The sequence below is a fragment of the Ovis aries genome, chromosome 10 (assembly GCF_016772045.2).
Source record: "Ovis aries strain OAR_USU_Benz2616 breed Rambouillet chromosome 10, ARS-UI_Ramb_v3.0, whole genome shotgun sequence".
NCBI lineage: Eukaryota > Metazoa > Chordata > Mammalia > Artiodactyla > Bovidae > Ovis > Ovis aries.
Window position 1 is genome coordinate 69,491,869 of NC_056063.1, and position 22,590 is coordinate 69,514,458.

Genomic DNA, 22,590 nt, shown 5'->3' on the forward strand with positions numbered 1-22,590 from the left:
GGCATACAGGGGTTGGCATCGAATTAACAGGTAAGAAAAGTTACTGACTGGAGGAGGGGATGGGGATGGGAGATGGTAGAGCTGATAGGAGATGGAGGGCAGGCGATTTCACTCACACCTGACATTGATGGCACAGGTTCTGGTTCCTTGCTAGAACCAGATGCGTGTTCACATCTTTGAAAGTTCACAACTTTTAAGGTAGGGGACTTACTGCAGTCATGAACACATGCACTCAGACCAGTGTTTGAGCACTGGAGGTGGAGCACAGCCTGAATTCCAATGCAGGTTGACAATGTGACTTGGTGCTCTAAGAAAAGAGCATTCTTCTCTAGAGTAAAGCTGGATGAGGTCACCATCTCTGAAGCCAGATTATTAAACTCTCAGGTTGCAAAAGTGGTATCATATATCGTGAATTTCCCTTAACTTGGCCAAAGTGGTCTTGTTCAAGAGGCAAAAATGAGGCTCCCTTTGTTTCTTTAAATAGATTGTTTTCCAAAGCTAACAAATGACCTTCAGCCTATAAAATATTCAAATTGTTTTCTTTACCCCCTCAACATGTATTATTTAGTGTATAGCCCTTTAAATATTAACCATCTTTTTTCTAAAGTTGTGGTATATATTATTTACATCCAGTTATATTATGTTCCCATACAGATGACATAAACACATGGCAGTCTTTCTGAAGTCATGAGCAGATAGGGCATCTGGCCAGGTACACACAACAGGTATCCAGCAAAGTGAATTCTGGTCCTGGCATGATTGAGAGGGGATAGCAGGGGGTCATCTGACAGTTCATGTCTCACCCTTCATATGCAAGATCCAGAGGACAGAAAAAGTCCAGGGGAGGTGGGCCTCAGGAAATCGAGAGCCATGGGCAAAGTCTCTTGGAAGAGATATCATACGCCCCCTTGAAGAATCCACATAGAACCAAAGGTAATAACAAAGTTCAAAAGTATTCCCCATCAACATTTAACAGGTCACTCACTTAGAAAACCAAAGGTAAATTACTGGGCATGGTATGTCTTGATAAGGATTGCAGAGACTGTTTAAGATGGGACTCCTTGCATTGTTTCAGTTAAATTCTCATGTTTTTTCCCCATGCCCAGACTGTCTCTGAGATCTCTAAGTCTTTTCCATCTTAGCCGTGTAAATTACACCTGGAATGATATTCAAGATGGCAGGAGACCAGAATCCCACTTAGAGGACTGGAGGGATCATCTCCGATCCCCCTGTCCCTCGAGAGTAATCAGGTCAGGGGAAAGCACTTTCTTCAGAAAGCTTGACTGAATGTACCCATGTCTTCCTTCCTCTCCAAATGAAAATCCAGCAGGCAGTTGCTGGCAGTTGGTAGTTTAATCACTAAGTCTTGTCTGACTCTTTGCAACCCCATGGACTGTAGCCATGCAGGCTCCTCTGTCCATGGGGATTTCCATGCAAGAACCTTAGAGTGGGTTGGCATTTCCTCCTCCAGGGGATCTTCCAGACCCAGGGATCAAACCCATATCTCCTGCCTCGGCAGGCAGATTCTTTACCACTGAGCCACCAGGGCAGATAATGGACCATTTTTGAAATCTTACTTCCCTTGGCAGATAACTGGCAATGCTGCTATATATTTATTCATTCAACAGAAATTTCTTGAGCACTCAGGACATCCACAGCGCTGTTTACCAAGTCTCCTGGAGTTAGGAAAGCACAGATGCTCCTCAGCAAAATGAGGAGCTAAAGACCAGAATGGTCATGAAAAGCGATAACTTGTGCGTGGATCAACCAGCCCATCACTAGAGCAAAGATGTAGGAGGACATAGTGCATTTTGTGCTTTTTTTTCCCTCCGGATAGAAATGACTAATTATCCAGCTTCCTAATCGTCCCTATGGCCGAGTTCAGCAGCCACCCGAAAGCAAATGTCAGCAAAGTTGTATTTGGTTGGGAAGAAAACTTCAGGACAAATTGATGTCAGTGCCCTCAGAGCCCTTTGCTTACCCGTGACTGTCCTACTTGTTCTGTGTCTGTTCACCTGCCTCTAGCCAGGGAAGCTAGTACCCTTCAAGAATAGTGACTCTGTACCAGCTATATTTGTATCCCCAGTGGGTAGCAGAAATCCTAACTTAACAGAAAGCATATATGAAGTGTTTAATGGATGAATGCTAGCAACAAAAGCCATTTTTCTTGTTTAACCAATGTATTGGAACTTTTTCTAAATTATAATAAATACATTTGCCTATCTCATGAAGGCTGGTGGAGGGGGCTTCCCGGTTGCACTAGGGGTAAAGAATTCGCCTGCTGACGCAGAAGACACAAGAGATGCAGGTTCGATCCGTGGGTTAGGAAGATCCCCTGGAGTAGGAAGTGGCAACCCACTCCAGTATTCTTGCCTGGGAAATCCCATGGAGAGAAGGGCCTGGCAGGCTACAGTCCATGGGGTCACAAAGAGTCTGATACAACTGAGCACAGACATGCTGATGACTTATGCGGGATCTCTCTCCCTGTCTCATTAAACAGATTTCACTGAATGTTTTTGCTTGCTAAGCCAGGGATTCAAAGTATATTGTGTCAGTCCCTGGGCTACAGACTAGCAAGCTCCAATTTTTTTTTTTTTTTTTTACTCTCACATCTCTATCAGCAAAAATTCAGAATCATAGATACCCAGGATATTTATAACTACTTATGCATAAATTATATATAACACTGCTACACTAGTATATTCTGTACCTTGTGAAACTTATGCAAAAAAATAGAAACTTTTGAAAAGTGAGAGAAAATGCAGAAGCTTTATTATTTGTACGTTGTAAAGTTGCTGATGTGAGGGCTATGTCATGCCTGCCATTTTATTATTGTTTCCTTGTGCTTGCCCTGTTTGAGAAGAAAGAGATCCAAAGTTTCTTTGCAAAAGTCATTTTAAGTCACTGGTCCATTTAATGAGTTAGTTAAAACTGCATCATCTAATCTATAGATGCATTTAACCAGCACATATGAACTGTGGTAGATTTCAGTACCCTAGGAGCAAGCTAATGAGGGGAGAGGAAGATCCATTCCAAGCCTTTTCCCAGTGTAGAAATCGCACTCTTTCTACAGGATAATTGAGAAACTGCCACTGCTATATGAACTCATTGAAAGCATGTCAATCTCTAGATGGATGAAATACTAGAAAGGCTTAACTCCCCTTATATTTTTATATTTAGAAATAGAAATAGAAGTGCTAATGTCTTTGTCTTGAATCACACTGAATCATCTTGTCCACCCCTAAGGATGTAGACAACACCCCATCACCAACCCCCAACAAACACAAGCTGGAGACCATGGCTATAGGCAACACCCTTATCAAGCTGAGTCGTTAAAAGTAACAATTCTAAAGTCTATGTTTGAATTTGAATTTCCTCTCCACCATTGACTAGATGGGCTTCCCTTGTGGCTCAGCTGGTAAAGAATCTGCACATAATTCGGGAGACCTGGGTTTGATCCCTGGGTTGGGAAGAATTCTCTAGCCTGGAGAATTCCACAGACTGTATAGTCCATGGGGTTGCAAAGAGTCAGACATGTCGGAGCAAACTTCACTTTCACTTTCACTGACTAGATGTGAGGCCAATTTTTTCATCTCTCTAAACCACCTTTTCCTAGTTGCAAGCAGAGAGTAATATTTCAGCACAGAGTTGTGAAGAGTGAATGTAAATGCTTTAGCTCTAAGAAAGCTCCCAGTTAGCCTCCAATTGTTTTGAGTCAATTACTGCCCTAGGCTGAATATAGCGAGACTCTTAAACATCCTGTGTCCTGACAGTAAAGTCTTATTTCTTTCCCTAACTTTCTGCTATTGTTAACTTTTTCGAATGACACTAAAATGGTTGGAAAAATAATAAAATTTACATCCATGTGTTGTGTAGATTCAATCATGGTTGACTTTTTTGCTATGTTCAAGTCTAAGACAAAATAACACCTATCTCTGAATACCTCCTTGTGAATCTTCTAAAAGCAAGGACAGTCTACTACGCAACCACAATGTCAGGATTACACTTAAGAATTGAAACAGAATTCAATAATATCATCCACTATCTATTCCATATTCAAAATTCCTCAGTTATCTCAAAGCCCTCTTATCCCTTAGTACCCATCTCCAGATCCAAGATTCTGTTAATGTCTTCACGCAGCATTTGATTGTTATGCTTTTAGGGTTTGTTGGTTTTTTTTTTTCATTTACAAAAATTTCCCTTTATTGTTTTCCCCCTTCTTTTGAAAAGTCAAAGCCAGCTGTCTTATATAATATCCCACACACTGGATGTGTCTGATCATTTATTTATGGTGTTACTTAATTTATACTTCTGTCCCTAATATTTCCTATAAACTGGAAGCTGTTAAGTCAGAAGCCCAATAAGATTCAAGTTAAATATCTGGGGCAAGATTACCTCTTAAATGAAGAAATCGGACGACAGTGCTTGGACAGTCCTTTCTGCTCTTTGTTTTTGCTGATCCCTTTGATTTCAGCAGCCCACTTTGTTGCCTGCCTCTCTCTTTTGGGTAATTGTACAGTTCTGTAGGGTGGTTATGAAAATGGTACCACTGTGTTTCTATAGCTAAGTATTCAGGACCCTTCACAGGCTTTAAACTGAGTGTCTGTCTTTACTGCAGCCAGTCATTGAAACTGAGTCAGAAATCAGAATCAAGTCCAGATAAGTTCTATCAGAAGGCTCACATTCTCCCAGTGGATTCCAATAGTGTCTGTTTGGATCAGATTCCTATGGCATAACAGAAATTGTTTAACTTTCACATTCTATCAATAGCATAGATGAAAAATATTTAGTATGCAAATATTTCTAATATTTAGTATAGTATTCCTAATGTAACACTGGATAAGTGGTAAATATAATTTGCAACTGTTAGAGACAGTTCATTTGGGAAGCAGGGAAAAGAAATTAGAAATTCTCATTTGATCCCAGGTCTTTGTTTCCATCAAATTTGTGTTATTAATGAATTGAGGTGAGGTGAAGTCGCTCAGTCGTGTCCGACTCTTTGCGACCCGATAGATTGTAGCTTACCAGGGTCCTCTGTCCATGGGATTTTCCAGGCAAGAATACTGGAGTAGGTTGCCATTTCCTTCTCCAGAGGATCTTCCCAACCCAGGGGTCGAACCCAGATCTCCCACATTGTAGGCAGATGCTTTACCGTCTGAGCCACCAGGGAAGCCTATTAACGAATTAGACCTCACACTTATTGTTAGTGATATATTTCCACCAAGAGTACTTGCTAACATGAAGCTTAGCACACAACAAAAACTCAGATCTAGAGCTGCAGAAAAGTTACATTATCATTCAAAAAGAAAAGTGTTGAAAGTGTTAGTCGTTCAGTCGTGTATGACACTCTGCTACCCCGTGAGCTGTAGTCTGCCAGGTTCCTCTGTCCATTGAATTCTCCAGGCAAGAATATTGGAACGGGTTACCATTCCCTTTTCCAGCAGATCTTCCCGACCCAGGGATCAAACCCAGGTTTCCCCCACTGCAGGCAGATTCTCTACTATCTGAGCCACCAGGAAAATGAAAAAATATTTCTAAACGCTGTGAGAACTGAAAGATTTTCTTAATACTAAAAAACTGAGGGCAATCATCCAGCTATTCTTTAGAATCAAAGGCATATTCCTCTCCGGTGGCTAATAGTGTCCATTTTTTTCAGCTGTCTGCCTCACCACTGCAGTCTGGAAGTGAATTGGATGGTGTTTTCGTGCAGAATGTTAAAACAGCTTTTGCATCTCTTTCTGCTTCTTTGCCGTTATCACCTTCGATTGCACAATGAAAATGCCTGGCTTCTGAAATGCCAGAGTGAACACGACCTGATTAGAAAATATGCTGTGTGAACGGCCAGAAGAGATCCACACTCCTCACTAAGACAGATATTAATATAAGTCCTGGGGGGACCATCAGGGCCTCCTGGCCCTTTTGAGATAAGAGCCCACATGGTGTGACCCTCAACTATTTTCTGTTAACTATAAGGTCTGTGACCCTGTAACGTCTTTGCACTTGTGCTAGTTTGCTAGGACTGCGTAATCACCAACTGGGTGGCTTACAATAATAGAAACTTAATTTTTCATAGTCTGGAGGCTAGAAATCTGAATTTTTGCTGCATAAGTGATTTTCTCAACCAGCATTTATTGAACACATACTGTATGCTGAAACCTGTGTGTCTAGCTCATCTCAGTTTGCCCAGGAATTTTCAGTTTTTGCACTAAAAATTAGTGATCCCCCTAAGTCCTGGGCAAAATGGGATGGTTGGTCACCTGACCCTTTCTAAGCACTGAGAATAAAGACAAATTAGAACCCTGTCTCTACCTTCAAGAAGCATGTGGTCTTAGAGTCAGAAAAATAAGCCAATTATAAAGGATTGGAGCAATCAGTACTCAGAATCATGAATGGGGGCCCTCTTGGAACACAGAAAGTTCCATCCAAGTCTCATGGATGTCAGGGGAGGGGATGGTGTTGAAAATAAACCATGAAAGATACAATGCTTGAGTTTAATTGAAAGAAAAAGCAGCATAATATACACTTGGCAAATACCGAAAAAGGAGATACCTGTGGGACGTCATGCAATTTTCTTCTTTCCCTGTGTCAAAAAATGTATATAATTGGTTCAGACTCCCACAGCTTAAAGGTGGGGTTTCTGTATGAAATAAGCAGAAAATAGAAGGCTCATTCCTGGTGTATCTATTGTGGGATGGAATAGAGTCTACACTATATCCATCCTGAAGCTGGTGGCCATTTTCTGAACTAGTGATGACTATGTAATACATGTTTCTCCCTCTGGGGTTTGCATCTGAGAACAGTGAGGATAAGTGGCCTAAGGGAATAATCCAGGTTAGAGGTTAGGGACATCAGAATGGCACTCTGCTGAACAAATCACATGTGAAGGATTTTATTTTTGACGTTTTATTTTTTTTTTAATTCAAACACTGAAAAATTGCAATTTTTAAAAAAGAAAGTATATTTCCTTCTAGATTCACCAATTATTAAAAATTTCTTACATTTGCTTTCTCACTCTCTCTTGCTCTATGCATCTATATGTTTTATATTTATTATTCCTGAACCATTCTAGGGTAAGTTGTGGAAATCATATCTCTTTAGTTCTATATACTCCAATGTGTATCTCCTAAGAACTTGACATTCTCCTGTGTTATCACAATAGGAGCCCATACTCAGGAAATTTAACATTGACACAATATTATTATCTAATATAGAGTCAGTGTGCAAAATTTTCCAACTAAACATATCCTTTTTGGCAATTATTTTACCAACCTATCATCCAATCCAGAGCCATCCACTATATTTGGACACCATGTCTCTTAGTCTCCTTAACCTAGACGAACTCTTCAGCTTTTCTGTCTTTTATGACTGACATTTTTAAGGAATACAGACCAGCTGTTTTGTAAAACATCCTTTAGTTGGGGTTTGTCTAGTGTGTCCTCATGATTGGATTGAGGTTATGAATTTTTGTTGCATAAGTGATGTTTTGATACTGCCCCATCACACCTGGAGGTACCCAGCACCAAGCTGTGCCATGACTGATCACTTGGTCAAGTTGGGGGCTGCCAGGTTTCTGCCTTGTAGAGTGGTGACCAGTAGTCCTCTTGTAATAATAAGCAATCTGTAGGAAATGCTTTGTTGTTGTTGTTTAATTACTCAGTTGTGTCTGACTCTTTTGTGACACTGCCATGAACTGCAGCCCACCAGGCTCCTCTGTCCATGAGTTTTTCCAGGCAAGAATACTGGAGTGGGTTGCCATTTCCTTCTTCAGGGGATCTTCCCGACCCAGGGATTGAACTCATGTCTCCTGCATTGGCAGGCAGATTCTTTACCACTGAGCCATCCGGGAAGGTCCCAGGGGATGCTCTGCAGAGAAGGCAATGGCAACTCACTGCAGTACTCTTGCCTGGCAAATCCCATGGACAGAGGAGCCTGGTAGGCTGCAGTCCATGGGTTCGCTAGGAGTCAGACACGACTGAGTGACTTTACTTTCACTTTTCACTTTCATGCATTGGAGAAGGAAATGGCAACCAACTCCAGTGTTCTTGCCTGGAGAATCCCAGGGATGGGGGAGCCTGGTGGGCTGCCATCTATGGGGTCGCACAGAGTCGGACATGACTAAAGCAACTTAGCAGCAGCAGCAGCAGCAGCAGCAGGGGATGCTCTGAGATTGTGTAAATATCCTGTTCCCCATCAAACTTTTACCCAGTATTCTTTGCACTTGTGCTAGTTGGCTAGGACTGCATAATCACCAACTGGGTGGCTTACAATAAAAGAAACTGAATTTTTCACAGTCTGGAGGCTGGAGGTCTGAGACCCCAGTGTCAGCAGGGCTGTTCCTTTCCAAGAGGGAGAGTCTGTCCCAGCCCTGTCCCCTGTCTTTGGGTGGCTCACTGGCAGTCTCTGGTGTTTCTTGGCTTATAGAAGCATTATCCCAATCTCTGCCTTCCTCTCCAAAGGGCTTCCTCCCTGTGGGTATCTCTGTATCTAAATCTTCCTTTTTGATAAGAACGAAGTCATTTTGGATTAGGGCCCACCCTAATGACCCCATTTTAACTTGATCATCTACAAAGATTTTATTTCCAAATAAGGTCAAGTTCACATTCACAGGTACTGGTGAGCAGAATCCATCTTTTAGGGTGGACACAATTCAACTCACAACAGAATCTATTGATGATACTCACTGAGATCAGTTATTACTATGAGATGGCTGCAGAATGGTGATTTTTCTGTCATACTTTCAACATTTCCTAGTTGAGGTTTCAGGGATTTGAAGTTTTTTGAATAGTTGTTAAACAGAGAGTGTCCATCTACCTATGGCTGGACAGAAATGACTACACATATTTAAAACAAAAAATTTTAAAAACCAATGGCAATATGCATATACATTTGTGCTAAAATGGTGAAAAGAAAAGGACTAGCATCACTGCAGTCCCTTTAGCCAGTTAGAGGGGCTTCCCTGGTGGTTCAGACAGTAAAAAAAATCTGTCTGCAATTAGAAGACCCAGGTTTCATCCCTGGGTTTTGAAGATCTTCTGGAGGAGGGCATGGCTACCCACTCCAGTATTCTTGCCTGGAGAATTCCATGGACAGAGGAACCTGGCAGGCTATAGTCTGCCTGGGGTCTATAGCAAAGAGTCGGACACAACTAAGTGGCTAACACTTTTTAGGCAGTTAGATTGGCTGGAAGGAGGGCCAAGGGGGCAGTCTATGGATCAAAGTCAGTACCAGTGGAGGAAATCAGACAGTGTAGTTTTTAAGCTACCCTAAGATTTACTGAGTATAAGCTACTCTTTGGAATTTCGTCACTTGCAGATTTTTTTTTTTAATGCTCTGAAACAAAAATAACATCACATCATTCAAGGATATGTATCAAGGTCTTAGGTTCAACATTCCGGTCATCTTCCCTATCTGACAGGTGACATTTCCCAGGGCTGAAATCTCTGTCATCACCAGAATCACAAATAAGCAAAGACCAAAAACTGTACAGTTCTGGAACTACTGAGAAACATAACTCGGGACAACATGAAATGCTCTTTTATTTTTTTGTGTTTCCTCTTACACCTGACAACAGATCGTTGAAGTGTTTTCTCAGATCTGTACTGCATCCACAGTAAACACAGAATACTTTGTTTCCGAAGGCCACTGATCGCAAGTGTGAGTGGTCCTCCCTTCTAGGATGCTGTATAGGTCTGCTAGGCTGTCACAATGAGGTGTGGGTGGCTTAAACCACAGAAATGTGTGGTCTTGTAGTTCTGGAGGCCAAAAGTCGAAAATCAAAGTGTCAACAGGGTTGGCTGCTTCTGAGGGCTGTGAGGATAGGATTCTGTCCAGGTTTCTCTCCTCGGCCTGTAGATGAATGTTTTCTTCCTGTGTCTCTTCACATTGTCTTGCTTCCGTGCACACCCCTGTGGTCAAAGCCCCCCTTTGTATAAGGACACCGGTGCTATTGTATTAGTGCCAACTAATTACCTCATTTTACCTTTCCTTACCTCTATAAAGATCCCAGATCCAAATAAGGTCATATGCTTGAGGTTCTGAGGGTTAGGACTTGAGCATATAAATATTACAGGACATAATTCGACCTTTAACAGTGGCATTTCCACCATCCATAGATTTTCCCCATGTTCTTATAGATAGAGTAGAACATCATGGTGTGACTGCATGAACCTCAATTCTTATTGTGGAGCCAAAATGGCACTGAATCCCTGTCCTACACTTTCGACAGACAAAAAGTCACCGCTGAGCCTGAAAGCCCTAAAGTTGCTGGTACCAAGCTCCTCCCAGCCATCCATCCACAGGACTGTGGATTTTACATTTACTCGTATTCAGAATGACTCTTGTCTCTGCTGCTAGAGATTTTAAAGTGGGTTTAGGGTGCTCCTCATCGTCCAAGAGTGTACTCTGTGGGCCTGTCCACTGGTCAAGAGCAAGGGTCACCAGCGGCTGAATTAGTGACTATACTCATTTCTTGCAGAAACGAGTAGACCTTTGGGGAACACCTTGTATCTCTTTTTTCATCCCTTAGGTGTTTTATCTGACATCCAGGCTAATGAATCCTGAAGATCAGACTGAGGGTGTTTGCAATAGGGAACCCCTATTTCTCCCAGCTGGAGGGGGACCCACAGCCAGTTGAGATGCCTCATCAGTTTTTACTTCAAAGGATGAGAGGGCAGAAAAAAATGGAAAACCAAGAGTCAATTATCTGAGAACCCTCTGCCAGAAGCTAGAGGGAAGTGGAGGAAGGAGGAAGTGAGGCTTTCCTGGGCAATAAGTCCTACAGGATGGGTTCTCTCTTAAAGCTGATGGGGAATCTGTGCTCGTCCCATCATGGACTCTAACCTTCCCCTGCACTGTGTCCTGGTGTAGAAACAGATGATGCCCAGCGAGAATGTTCACTCTCTTTCCTTGCTTTCTTGATCAGGTCACAGACATAAAAGAGAAACTGAAGCTCTCTAAAAAGGTCTGGTCAACATTGCCCTACACCATCTGCAAGGACGAGAGCGTGACGGCTGGCACGTCCAACGAAGAGGAATGTTGGAATGGACACAGCAAAGCCAGGTGAGGGTGGCTTGCTGTTCTTGCGGAAGGGATACTGCACATCCAGTCCTGGAAGGCTCTCCTGGCACAATGCTGCAGACCTGTTTATGCAAAAACCAGCGGAGGGTGGAGCGACAAGTCGTCACTTAGCGACAGCTGTTCAGAGTGACAGGTTTGATGGGCACCTGGGAGCGCTTACTCTCAAGGTGCCATTAAGCGTGGAATCCTTGTTCTGCATGCCTCCCCTCTGGATGAGGACAGAGGGATGGTGACAGATGCCAGGTTACGGATATCTTGAGATCACAAAGAGCTTTTTATGTTCTCTTAATGACTTTAAGGTAGCGCAGCTATTTTTATCCATAGTTAAATTTGCACAGCTTACTGGGGTTTTTTTCCATTACAAGTTAAACAGGAAGTGAACGTTCAACTGTAATTTTTTTCACCCTGGGAGAAAAAGAAAATACCGAAGTCTGATTCGAAGGGTAAGGGAAAAAGAAAATAACAGACAATGAGGAAAGCATTCTCGTAAGTCTGGTGCCTTAGAAAGACCCATTGGAATCTCCTGCTGAGAGATGGCTCTGTTCTCCTCCTCTGCTCTGCTGCCCAAGGCTACTGCCCCTTGATATGGAGTTTCTGACTTTCTTGATTCAGCCCAGAAATGGGCTTGGCCTGAGTTGTCATAGGGTGGAGAAGTTGGACAGGAGAACCGGCTGGGAGTTGGCAGGCAGGGCAGACACCAGGAGAGGAGTCGGCCCAAAGCCTCCTCAGCAGGGATGCAGGTGAGCAAAGCAGCTGGTAAACTGGATTCAAGGAATCTTTGGGGATCAACAGGCAGGTGGAAGAGCTAAAAGAAGGGGTCTGTTCTGGGGCCTTATTGGGCATTTTTGAGCCCAATATGAAACAGCTGTGATGAAAAGAGAACAAGAAGATTCATGGATATTAAGTTTAGACCAAGCTGCAGGAGGCAGGGGTGCAAGTGAGGTGCTCATTGGGTGCTAATTTCTTACACTGCTGAGTTGCATTTTTAGCTTCTATTGGTAATGGTATTATTAGTCACCCTAGAGAGAGATTAGCAAGAGGAAAACAAGACAGCTGTTGAAAGAACTGCAGTCATTTCAAGTTACCCCCCAAATATCCATGTGACAGTCTTAAATTATGAGGGTACCAAATGCTTTTCTCAGTATCAACAGTGCTGCCCCTCAAAAATGCTTAGTAACTTAGCAGTTTCAGGTCTTCTGTGAAGGGGACCTTGGGCCAGCAAATTTGGGTGTGAATTAACAGCTTCTAATGTGTCTTTTCCTAATGACTGTACAGAAAGACAGTGTAAAGGATGACCAGATGGCCTAATGAATAAAGTGGTTGATTTTTCAAGCTGCTCCATTGCCCATCTGTGTTTACCTTTTAGCCTTGGCTAAAACGGCGGCTGTGTTTTGAACTGCATTCCCATGGAGAGTTACACAGGTTACTGGATATTAGCATGTATGCAATTTTTTATTATTATTATTTTAATTTTTGCTGTGCTGGGTCTTCATTGCAGTACATGGGCTTTTCTGGTTGTAGCGCGGGGGGCCCAGGGCATGCAGGCTCAGTGGTTGCAGCAAGGGGGTTTAGCTGCCCCTCAGCATGTGGCATCTTAGTTTCCTGACTGGGGATCAAACCGGCATCCCCTGCATTGGAAAGTGAATTCTTAACCACTGGACCACCAGGGAAGGCCCTGTAAATTCTTACAGAAGAAATATAAAGAAAGGTTTGCTGCAAGGACTGGGGAGGGGACTACATTCCATCAAGAAAATGAATGGGGAAGATAAAGACCATGAAGTCAGAGCGAGAAGAGCCTGGGATGGTTCAGCCAAGTTCCTCATTATGCAGTCAGGAATCTAGACAGGGTAAACCATTAGTCTAAGGGTAGCCGATGAACTAAGGTGAAAGCTGACATCTCCCAAACCCTAGAGAGTATTCTTTTCACTGCAGTTGTTGTTGTTGTTGTTTAGTCGCTAAGTCCTGTCCAACTCTTTGCAACCCCCTAGATTGTAGACTGCCAAGCTTCTCTGTCCATGGAATTTCCCAGGCAAGAATATTGTAGCAGGCTGCCATTTTCTCCTCCAGGGTATCTTCCTGACCTAGAGATCAAACTCACATTTGATCTCACAATTTGCATTGCAGGCAAATTCTTTACCACTGAGCCACGTGAGAAGCCATTTCACTTCAATACCCTGACTCTAAAATGAGTGACAGATATATACTGTCGTCCCTGGGCTAGGAGAACAAATGAAGTAGATTCTTTTCTCTTTCATTCATTCAGTCCATCAGCAATCTTATTAAGCACACCCTCAGCCCAGGCGCTGTGCAAGGCTCTGTCAGTTAAGTACTATGTGACGGCAGTGGTGTCTGTCAACACATGAAAAGGCACAGCGACTGGAGACAGGACAGTGGACTTTGGAACTTTAAGTACCCTCCTGTTGGACTGTGGGTTGGGAAAGGACCACATAGCCAGGAGACACACCTGCTCAGTACTCAGGGATGAAATTTGAATTTTATCCTGAGTCCATGAGAAGCCATTAGGGGTTTTTATGCAGGTGAGGGAAATCATCAAATTTAATACAATAAAATCATTTGCAGGAATATTCCAGACTTTAACCCAATGTATTAATAAAAAGATAATACTGGCAAATATTTGTGACTCAAATTATACTTCCATTGAAAAGTTATAATTTCACATGGTTTTCTTAGTTCTCTTTTTACTTCTTCCGCTATAATGAACTCTTAATATTATAACTTGATATTTAATAACACTGTAAGTAGATAACCAATACAGACTTGTTGGATTAAATTTAATTAAAACTTTCCTCTCATCCAAATATTAATTGATCTAGGAACACAGCAGAGAAGTTGTCACCAAAAAAAAAAAAAATTCCACTGAACTATTTTGTAAGTTGAAAAATCTATTTGTAATGCAGACAAGGTATTTTTTCCCTATTTTTGAAGTATGGACTTTCAAATGAAAGGCCTTCTGAAATGTTTAGGAATGCTTGTAAAAAAAAAAAAAAGAAAAGAAAGAAAGAAAGATTATTCTTGTCACCCTGTGAAATAAAAGAAACAGAACTTTTATTTCAAAAAATATCTATCAAGTGTGGAACAGCAATGTTTACTAGCATTGATAGAAATTGTCTGGAGTTTTAAAACTCAGGCCTGTGAGATGAGGCTGCTGGTAACCTAGATATTTCTTCCTCTTTGTACAATATTTTATCCTTCCAATTCCTTTAGCCACAGTCTCTGCAGCCCTTTTATCCTAAGTACTTGCTCAGACTTGTCTGCCATCACCCATTTTTCTCCTGATTGCTTTCTGAATGCTGCTCTAAGCTCTCTACCTTACCTCCTTAATTCAGAAGCGTGTCCATTTCATATGTTAACATTTCCAAAGTCAAAATGCATCCTACAATAGATATGTCACTCTGTGTCCCCAAGTATGTATTGTTTTCCCCCAGTATGTATTGTTTTATAATAGCTGTTACAAAATGAATATCGCCTGTTAAAATTGGTGATGACTTTGACACAAAACAGGATGCACACAGATGTGGCTGCTATGGCAACTGCAGGGTAAGAGCGGCTGTGTTGAGTTGATGGTCAAGGATGTATGAGCAGTGTCTCCCCTAGAACATGGGCCCATCTTCATTCCTGCTCTCACCTTCATCCATCTCTGGCAGATCTCAGTGTACTTCAGTAGCCCAGCAGGTCTGGAAACAGAAGGTGAGGTAGAAGGAGGCGAGTGTGCGCTTTGATGGGAGGAGATTGTGGGCACGCCCATGACCCTGTCAGCATGGAAACCTCCATTCTGACAACAGGACCAGGTGGTCAGGAAAGGTCCTCCCCTGCTTCTCCTTCCCTTGCCACCCTGTTGGGACAGTTTTAAAGACCAATGCAATAATGTCTGTGAGAATAGCTGGTAACCTCTAAAGCAGCACCTCTCAAAAGGACAGGCTAAAATCTGAGGGTGGGGGTTGTTAAAAAATGCAGATTCTGATTCAATAAGTCTGTGATGGAACTGAATTCTATGTTTTTAATATGTTTCCCAGGGAAGCAGGGGTTTCTGGTCCAGGGATTGCATTTTGAGTAGCAGGGTTCAAAGGCAGAGTTGCCAGCTTTGGCACCTAAGAAAAGCAGACACCAAGGGGAACACACTTACACTAAGGATTCGTTGTCGATCCGATATTCAGATTCACATAGTCCTGTGTTTCATCTCGGCAGGCCTCCTTTAAGTTCCTATTAATATGTAAGATATTCCCTTTTTTCAGTTCACGCACAAGCCTTGGGGAACATGTTACGATTTGCTGTTTTCTCTTCACCTCCAAGGATACCCTTGATGTTTCCTTTAATGGGCTTTTTCTTCTATTACAAATGGCAACAGCAACTAGATTAGGCAGGTCGCGTGGTTCATTCAGAACATCACACACTGAAGATAGCTGAGCCCAAGCCAGGTTAAAGCCATCTCAACAACAAATTGCTTAAGCTTCACAAGTGCAAGAGGGAATTTTGACTTGGAAACGCAGCACAGCCTTCTCAAGACAGGATACTGTCTGTGCAAACCTCTGGTCTCTCATGAGATGCCCTTGGGGGCCAAGGATGGATGCTTTGAATCCCTGGTCAGTACTGCATTCAGTTAGTATCCTGCTGCTGCTGCTAAGTCGCTTCAGTCGTGTCTGACTGTGCAACCCCATAGACGGCAGCCCACCAGGCTCCGCCATCCCTGGGATTCTCCAGGCAAGAACACTGGAGTGGGTTGCCATTTCCTTCTCCTAGCTCATGCTGATGTAACAATGCTGCCATAGACTGGAGACCTTAAGCAAAATTTTATTTTCTCATAGTCTGGAGGCTAGAAGTCAACAAGGCTGGGTTCTAATAAGAGCCCACTTCTGAGCAGTTGTTCTGAGCTGTGCCCTAAGGTGGCAGAGAGAGGGCTCTGGTCTCTTCCTCTTCTCGTAAGGGCACTAATGCCATCATAGGGGCTTCACCTTCATGACCTAATTACCTCCCCAAGACCCCACCTCCCAATCCCATCACACTGAGGTTCAGGGCTTCAATCTGTGGATCTTAGCAGGACACAAACATTGTCTACAGGGCTTCCCAAGTGGTACTAGCAGTAAAGAACCCACCTGCCAGTGCAGCAGACATAAGAGATGCAGGTTCGATCCCTGGGCCGGGTAAATCCCCTGGAGGAGAGCATGGCAACCCACTCCAGTTTTCTTGCCTTGAGAATCCCATGGACAGGGGAACCTGGTGAGCTACAGTCCTCAGGGTCGCAAATAGTCAGATGCGATTGAAGTAACTTGGCACACACGTGCACGTAGGTCAATCCCAGTTTCCCAATTCATCCTACCACCCCCCATCCTCCGCCCCACATCCAACACATCCGTTCTCCACATCTGTGTCTCCATTCCTGCCCTGGAAATAGTTCTATCTGTACCATTTTTTTTCTAGATTCCCCGCATATGCATTAATATACGATACTTGTTTTTCTCTTTCTGACTTAACTTCACTCTAGGCTCATTTATGTCTCTACAAATGACCCAACTGATATAACCATGTTGAATCACATCACCTGTATCTTTCATGAGGAGTGTGTTCTCTTCACGGGGATCCTTTTTCTAAGCTCACAGAAGTTAAAAAGAAACAGGGAATGTAGAAGATGATGGGATGGTGCAGGAGAAAGGCGATGCAATCCAGTCTGAGGCAGGTCCCCAAAGCCTATGGCTCTCAGGACAGAGCATAGACAATCTCAGAGTCTTCAGGGTTTCTTGAGTTAGTTATAGCCAGACTCTCTTCTCTCCCTTTAAAGTTGGCAAGACAGCTTCCTGCTTCCGTTCCTTGTCAGCTAGTATTTAGCCAGCACTGTCTTTTCCTTAAGATGTTTTTCAGAAGGAGGCCATCAAGAGGCCAGCCGGGAGACAAGGATTAATTGGATCCGTTGGTAACACAGCTTTTGCCAGGAGCCTTTGCTGTCTTTTAAGGCACCTGATCCTCATAGAAATAACTGTGTCCCTCAAGGAAATCCTCCCTGAGGCCAGGAGGTAAATACAGTAAATTGTAGGAAATAGGAAAAGTGGAAAAATCTAGAAAATAGGTCAGTCACTCTCAGCAGCCACCAAGTGCATTGACTAAGCAAAGAAACTAGGAAGTCATGAGTGGGTACGTGTGAGCAGCTGGCAGAGTGGCAAAATGGTACGTGGTGATGAGAAATGTGTCAGAGACAGCAACTTGGCAGATCTGGAGTATTGTCTTAGTCTGATTGCAGGGTATGTCCAAAGCAGTCCAGCTGCATTTGAAAGAACTGTAAAATATTTGAAGTATACACAGCCGGGCAAGCACCTGGGGAAAGTGGGAAGCCTGTCTGGGATGAGAACTGGCAACTCTCCAAGCTGGCATAGCTGAAAGCCCGCTTCCCTTCTCTGGGATGTTCAGGAGGGAAGATCCCACAAAGGCTGACTGCCTTGGGGGAGCGGGACACTGTGTGGAAGTGATAAGAAGTGTGGCTACAGACAGGAGGAAAGACGCGTGCTGTGTCGGCAGCTCGGCAGCCTGAGGCCTGGCTCGTGGGTCTTCCCTCCTGCCCGCCCAGGATCTGCTGTCTCCGGTTCTACCAAGAAAGGATGGTGTCGGCAGCTCCTGCCAATGAGTTGAGAAGCCAAGTCAAAGAGTTTAGCTTCTGTTCACTGGCACAACCAATGAGCGGTGTGTCCTCCGAGAGTTCCAGGCCATTTCATGCCCCACATCCTCCAGCTGGAGGAAAGCCACAGCAAATCACTCTTCTGTCCATGAATCCAGGCTTTAAAGCTCGGAATTCTGCTGCTGTCAGCCCTCCTAAGAAACAGGTTCAGCATTTGAGGGAGCCATGTTAACAACTTAATTTTCATAAGGGGGCATTGCAATTGTATAGTATATTATATTTGTCAAGCAATTTCATATCACTTCACTTAATATGGCAGCTTATGAAACAAATGATGTAAATATTATATGTATAGATATGTACATAGAGTTATATCCCTTATATGATGGCTTTTATATTATATGGATAGTGCTGTGTGTGTGTGTGTATATATATATATATATATATAGACACAGCATATATATGTATGTATATATACAGTACTTAGTATGTATATACATATATAGTGTGTGTGTATATATATATATATATATATATATATACATACTATATATGGGCTTCCCTGGTGATTCAGTAGGTAAAGAATCTGCCTGCAATGCAGGAGGCCCAGTTTCAATCCCTGGGTCAGAAAGACATCTTGGAGAAGGAAATGGCAACCCACTCCAGGATTCTTACCTAGAGAATTCCATGGACAGAGAAGCCTGGTGGGCTACAGTCCACGGAGCTGCCAAGAGTCGAACTTGACTGAGCAACTAACACTCCTACTTTCACTTTTCATATTATATACATATACATATATATATATAGTAGCTAAGTTAGTTGCCCACAATCACACTGCTGGATTCCAGAGAGATCTCAGGTGTCCTGGGTCAGCCTCTGTGCCTTTGACCATGTCTCAGTGTCCCATCTCTTTGGAGTACCTAAGGCCACAGACAACTCCAGCTCAAAAGTCTTCAAGAATTTATAAGTCCACTTAAAACCTAAAGTCACAGTATGTTTTGAATAATCCCACTTTGCAGCCGCCCAGAAAAATGCAGAAAGGAAAAATAGGAAAGTTCTCAAGAACTTTAGAAAAATGGTACTTAAAAGTTAGGCTTTTTAAAACCATGGTAAAACATATATAACATGGATTTTAACATTTCTGCCATTTTTCAAGTATCCAGTTGAGTGGCATTAAGTATATTCACAGGATTGTGTGCCCATCACTGCCATCCAGCCACAGAAATCTTCACCTTCCTCAGCTAAAGCTCCACACTCATAAACAATAATTCCCCACACCTCCCTTCCCCGCCCCCAGTCCCAGCCACCACTGTTCTACTTTATGTCTGCAAATTTGACTATTCCAGGTGCCTTACATAAGTGAAATTATACATTTGTCCCTCTGTGATCAGCTTATTTCACTTAGCATGATGTCTTTAAGATTCATCCATGTTGGCATGTTGTTGTTTTTGTTGTCGTTCAGTCGCTCAGTCGTGTCCGACTCTTTGTGATGCCATGGGCTGCAGCAAGTCAGGCTTCCCTGTCCTTCACCAACTCCCAGAGCTTTCTCAAACTCATGTCCATTGAGCCGGTGATGCCATCCAACCATCTTATCCTTCCCCTGTTGGCATGTTAACATGTGTCAGAATTTTTTTTTTTTTCTGGCTGTGCCATGTGGTTTGCCAAACTTACCAGATCTTAGTTCCTGACCAGGGATTGAACCTGAGTCCTCGGCGTTGAAAGCATGGAGTCCTAACCACTGGACCACCAGGGAGTTCCCGTTCTTCCTTTGTAAGGCTGAATTATTTTATGTATAGACCACTTTTTGCTTATGCATTCATCTTTCACTGGGCACCTGGTTCGCTTCCACTTCTGACTGTTGTAAATAATGCTGCTGTCAACAGAGAAATATCTATTTGAGTCCTTGCTTGCAATTTTTTTGGATATATACCCAGAAGTGGAATTGCTGGATCAGATGGTAGCTCTATTTTTACTGTTTTGAAGAGCTGCCATCCTGTTTTCCATAGTGCTGCGGCATTTTACGTTCCCTCTAGCTTGAGCAGGAGTTGATATTTCTCCATGCTCCATCCATCCCGAGCCCACTGACAGCAGCGTCCTGGGTCAAGCATGCCTGCTGTGCTGGCTGAGTCACTCATCACACAAGCTCCACAGTGATATCTTACACCAGAACCCCTTCTGGGAAGGCTTCTAATCATATTCTCACCTGGCAGAGGGGCTGGGAAGCCCTGTGTGGCCTTCTTTATAAGGGCTCTAGTCCCAATCACGAGCGCAGAGCCTTCTTGATCAAATGCCTCTCCATCTAATCCTATCACTTTGGGCATCAGGTTTTCAACAGGTAGATCTGGGGAGAATACAAGCAAATAGATCATAGCAGATGAGAAGATATATAATTCTGCCAAACTGCCAATGATTTAGCCCCTACATGTGGTCTTAGAAAATAAAGGGTAACAAAATGGGGAAGCTATGCTTGGCTCTTCCTGGATGCCACTTACTTTCCACACCACAGCACAAGGTAGTGGCAAATAGTGACACCCCTCCAGTTGGTCATTTCTGGGCTTTCCCTGCCCCAGTTAAATGTGGAGCCAGTCTCAGAACCTGGGCTCTCTGTAGCAACATTCTCTTCCCTTCCCATGTCTCCCAAAACCATGATGGTACAAAAATGCCCTCACGTCAAAGAGCTGGTGCAAGATCAAATTAAGGGAAGAATATTATGGGCTCAAAGGTGCATCCATTCTTCAGGATAGCTTCCCCAGTGGCTCAGATGGTCAAGAATCCACTTGCAACCCAGGAGACCTGGGTTCGATCCCTGGGTTGGGAAGATCCCCTGGAGAAGGGCAGGGCAACCCACTCCAAAATTCTTGCCTAGAGAATCCCCATGGACTGCAGCCTGTCAGGCTCCTCTGTCCATGGGGTCACAGAATCAGACTTGACTGACCAACTAAGCACAGCGCACAGCACAAAGAGATCAAACAAGAGAGGCAACAAATAAATGAGCTGGCGCTGAACTGGGCTTCCAGGGATCCCCCAGGCTGCACTCTGGACATCCACAAATATGGCCTCAGGATGTGCCCCTGCGGTGACAAAACAGCCATTTTCTTTTCCAACTGTGTTTTTCGCTGTAAGTTTCCATATAGTCTCTAAAGTTCCCCTTTGAATACACTGAAAGGAAGAAAGGTTCTTAAGGACATAGGTTCATTGTTACTTGTTTTTATTGTAAATGGCTGAGCATTGGCAGACACAGTTAGAGGCTGGGTTTCTTTGGCAGTCTTGTATTGTTCCTGTGTGCTCAAACTCCCAAGGGTAGCATTCCATGTAAGCTATCGCAGTCGGCTTCTGATAAATGAGTCTCAGCTAGCTGGGCCATGCACACAGCAGCTGAAAGAAACAAAGCCCTCCTCTGACTCAGCACAGGTATAGCCATAGGGATCACTGTTCAGAATGTTAAGGGACAACACCAGAGCCCATGAGCACCTTTCAGCCCCTCTGCTTCTGTGCCAGCAGAGGCTGGCCGACCCTTAGGTTGTGTATTTCAATGGGCTTTGGGCTTCCCTCGTGGCTCAGAGGTTAAAGCATCTGCCTGCAACGTGGGAGACCTGGGTTCGATCCCTGGGTCAGGAAGATTCCCCTGGAGAAGGAAATGGCAACCCACTCCAGTATTCTTGCCTGGAGAATCCCATGGACGGAGGGGCCTGGTGGGCTACAGTCCACGGGGTCGCAAAGAGTCGGACACAACTGAGCGACTTCACTTTAGTGATTAGGTAGAACTCACCAAACCTGGCACATATAATTGAATGTCAGTAATAGTCAATCAATGTCATATTTCAGAATGTATATCAGGAAAACAATCTCAGAATCTAACAAAGTTTTATTGGTATACCAGATGTATGAAAAGGCAGCACAGAAGTTACACTTTACTATAAAAATAAATAAATATAGCTCCCTGACTCTTTTTCATTTCAATTAGGACATTTTTTTAAGGCAGTAAATGCAATGAAGTTTTATGGAACAGAATTTGAAGTGCACTCTGTGTGTTTTATTTTTCATTATGCAATGAACATCATGAATGTTCATGATCATGTCAGTTGTTCAAGATATGGATAAAGACATGGAGCTTATTCGGAGACGTCTGGTGTAAAATGGGGCTTCCCTGGTGGCTCAGATGGTAAAAACTCTGCCTGCAAGGCAGGAGACCCAGGTTCAGTCCCTGGGTGGGGATGGGTAAACCAGTTCGAGCACAAATACATCACGCATAAGATTTCATTGCCTGAAAAATGGCTTAAATATAAAAGTTTCTTTGTGTATTTTTATTTCTTTTGGAGGCTGATGGACAGAGCCTTTGGTTTTGGAAACTTGCAAAATCACCTGCAGGAAGGGGAAGAATTTTAAGCACAAGTATATTGTATATGTACATAGGAAGGACAAAATAGAGGAAGGGCAAATTTCTTATTTTTATATATTTATTTTAATTAGAGGATAATTAATTTACAATACTGTGATGGTTATTCCCATACAAACAACATGAATCAGCATTAGGAATACATATGTCCCCTCCCTCAAGAACTTCCCTCCCACCTCTTTCCCCATCCCACTCATCTACGTTGCCGCAGAGCTCTGACTTTGGGCTCCCTGCATCATACATCAGACTCCCTCTGGCTATTCATTTACATATGGTAGTGGGCTTCCCTTGTGGCTCAGTTGGTAAAGAATCCACCTGCAATGCAGGAGACCTGGGTTTGATCCCTGGGTTGGGAAGATCCCCTGAGGAAGGGAAAGGCTACCCACTCTAGTATTCTGGCCTGGAAAATTCCATGGACAGTCCATAGGGTCTCAAAGAGTCGGACACGACTGAGCGACTTTCGCTTTCCATGTATATGTTTCAATACTACTCTCTC

General features: G+C 43.3%; 1 protein-coding gene across 1 annotated transcript in view; it reads left to right on the forward strand.

Annotated features, from left to right (window-relative positions):
* The window catches only part of GPC6 (glypican 6), a 1,226,659-nt gene that overhangs the window by 1,190,926 nt on the left and 13,143 nt on the right, over positions 1–22,590 (forward strand). The window contains exon 7 of the mRNA XM_004012201.5: positions 10,922–11,058. Coding sequence (XP_004012250.2) covers positions 10,922–11,058 — 137 coding nt within the window. The remainder of the gene's footprint in view (positions 1–10,921; positions 11,059–22,590) is intronic.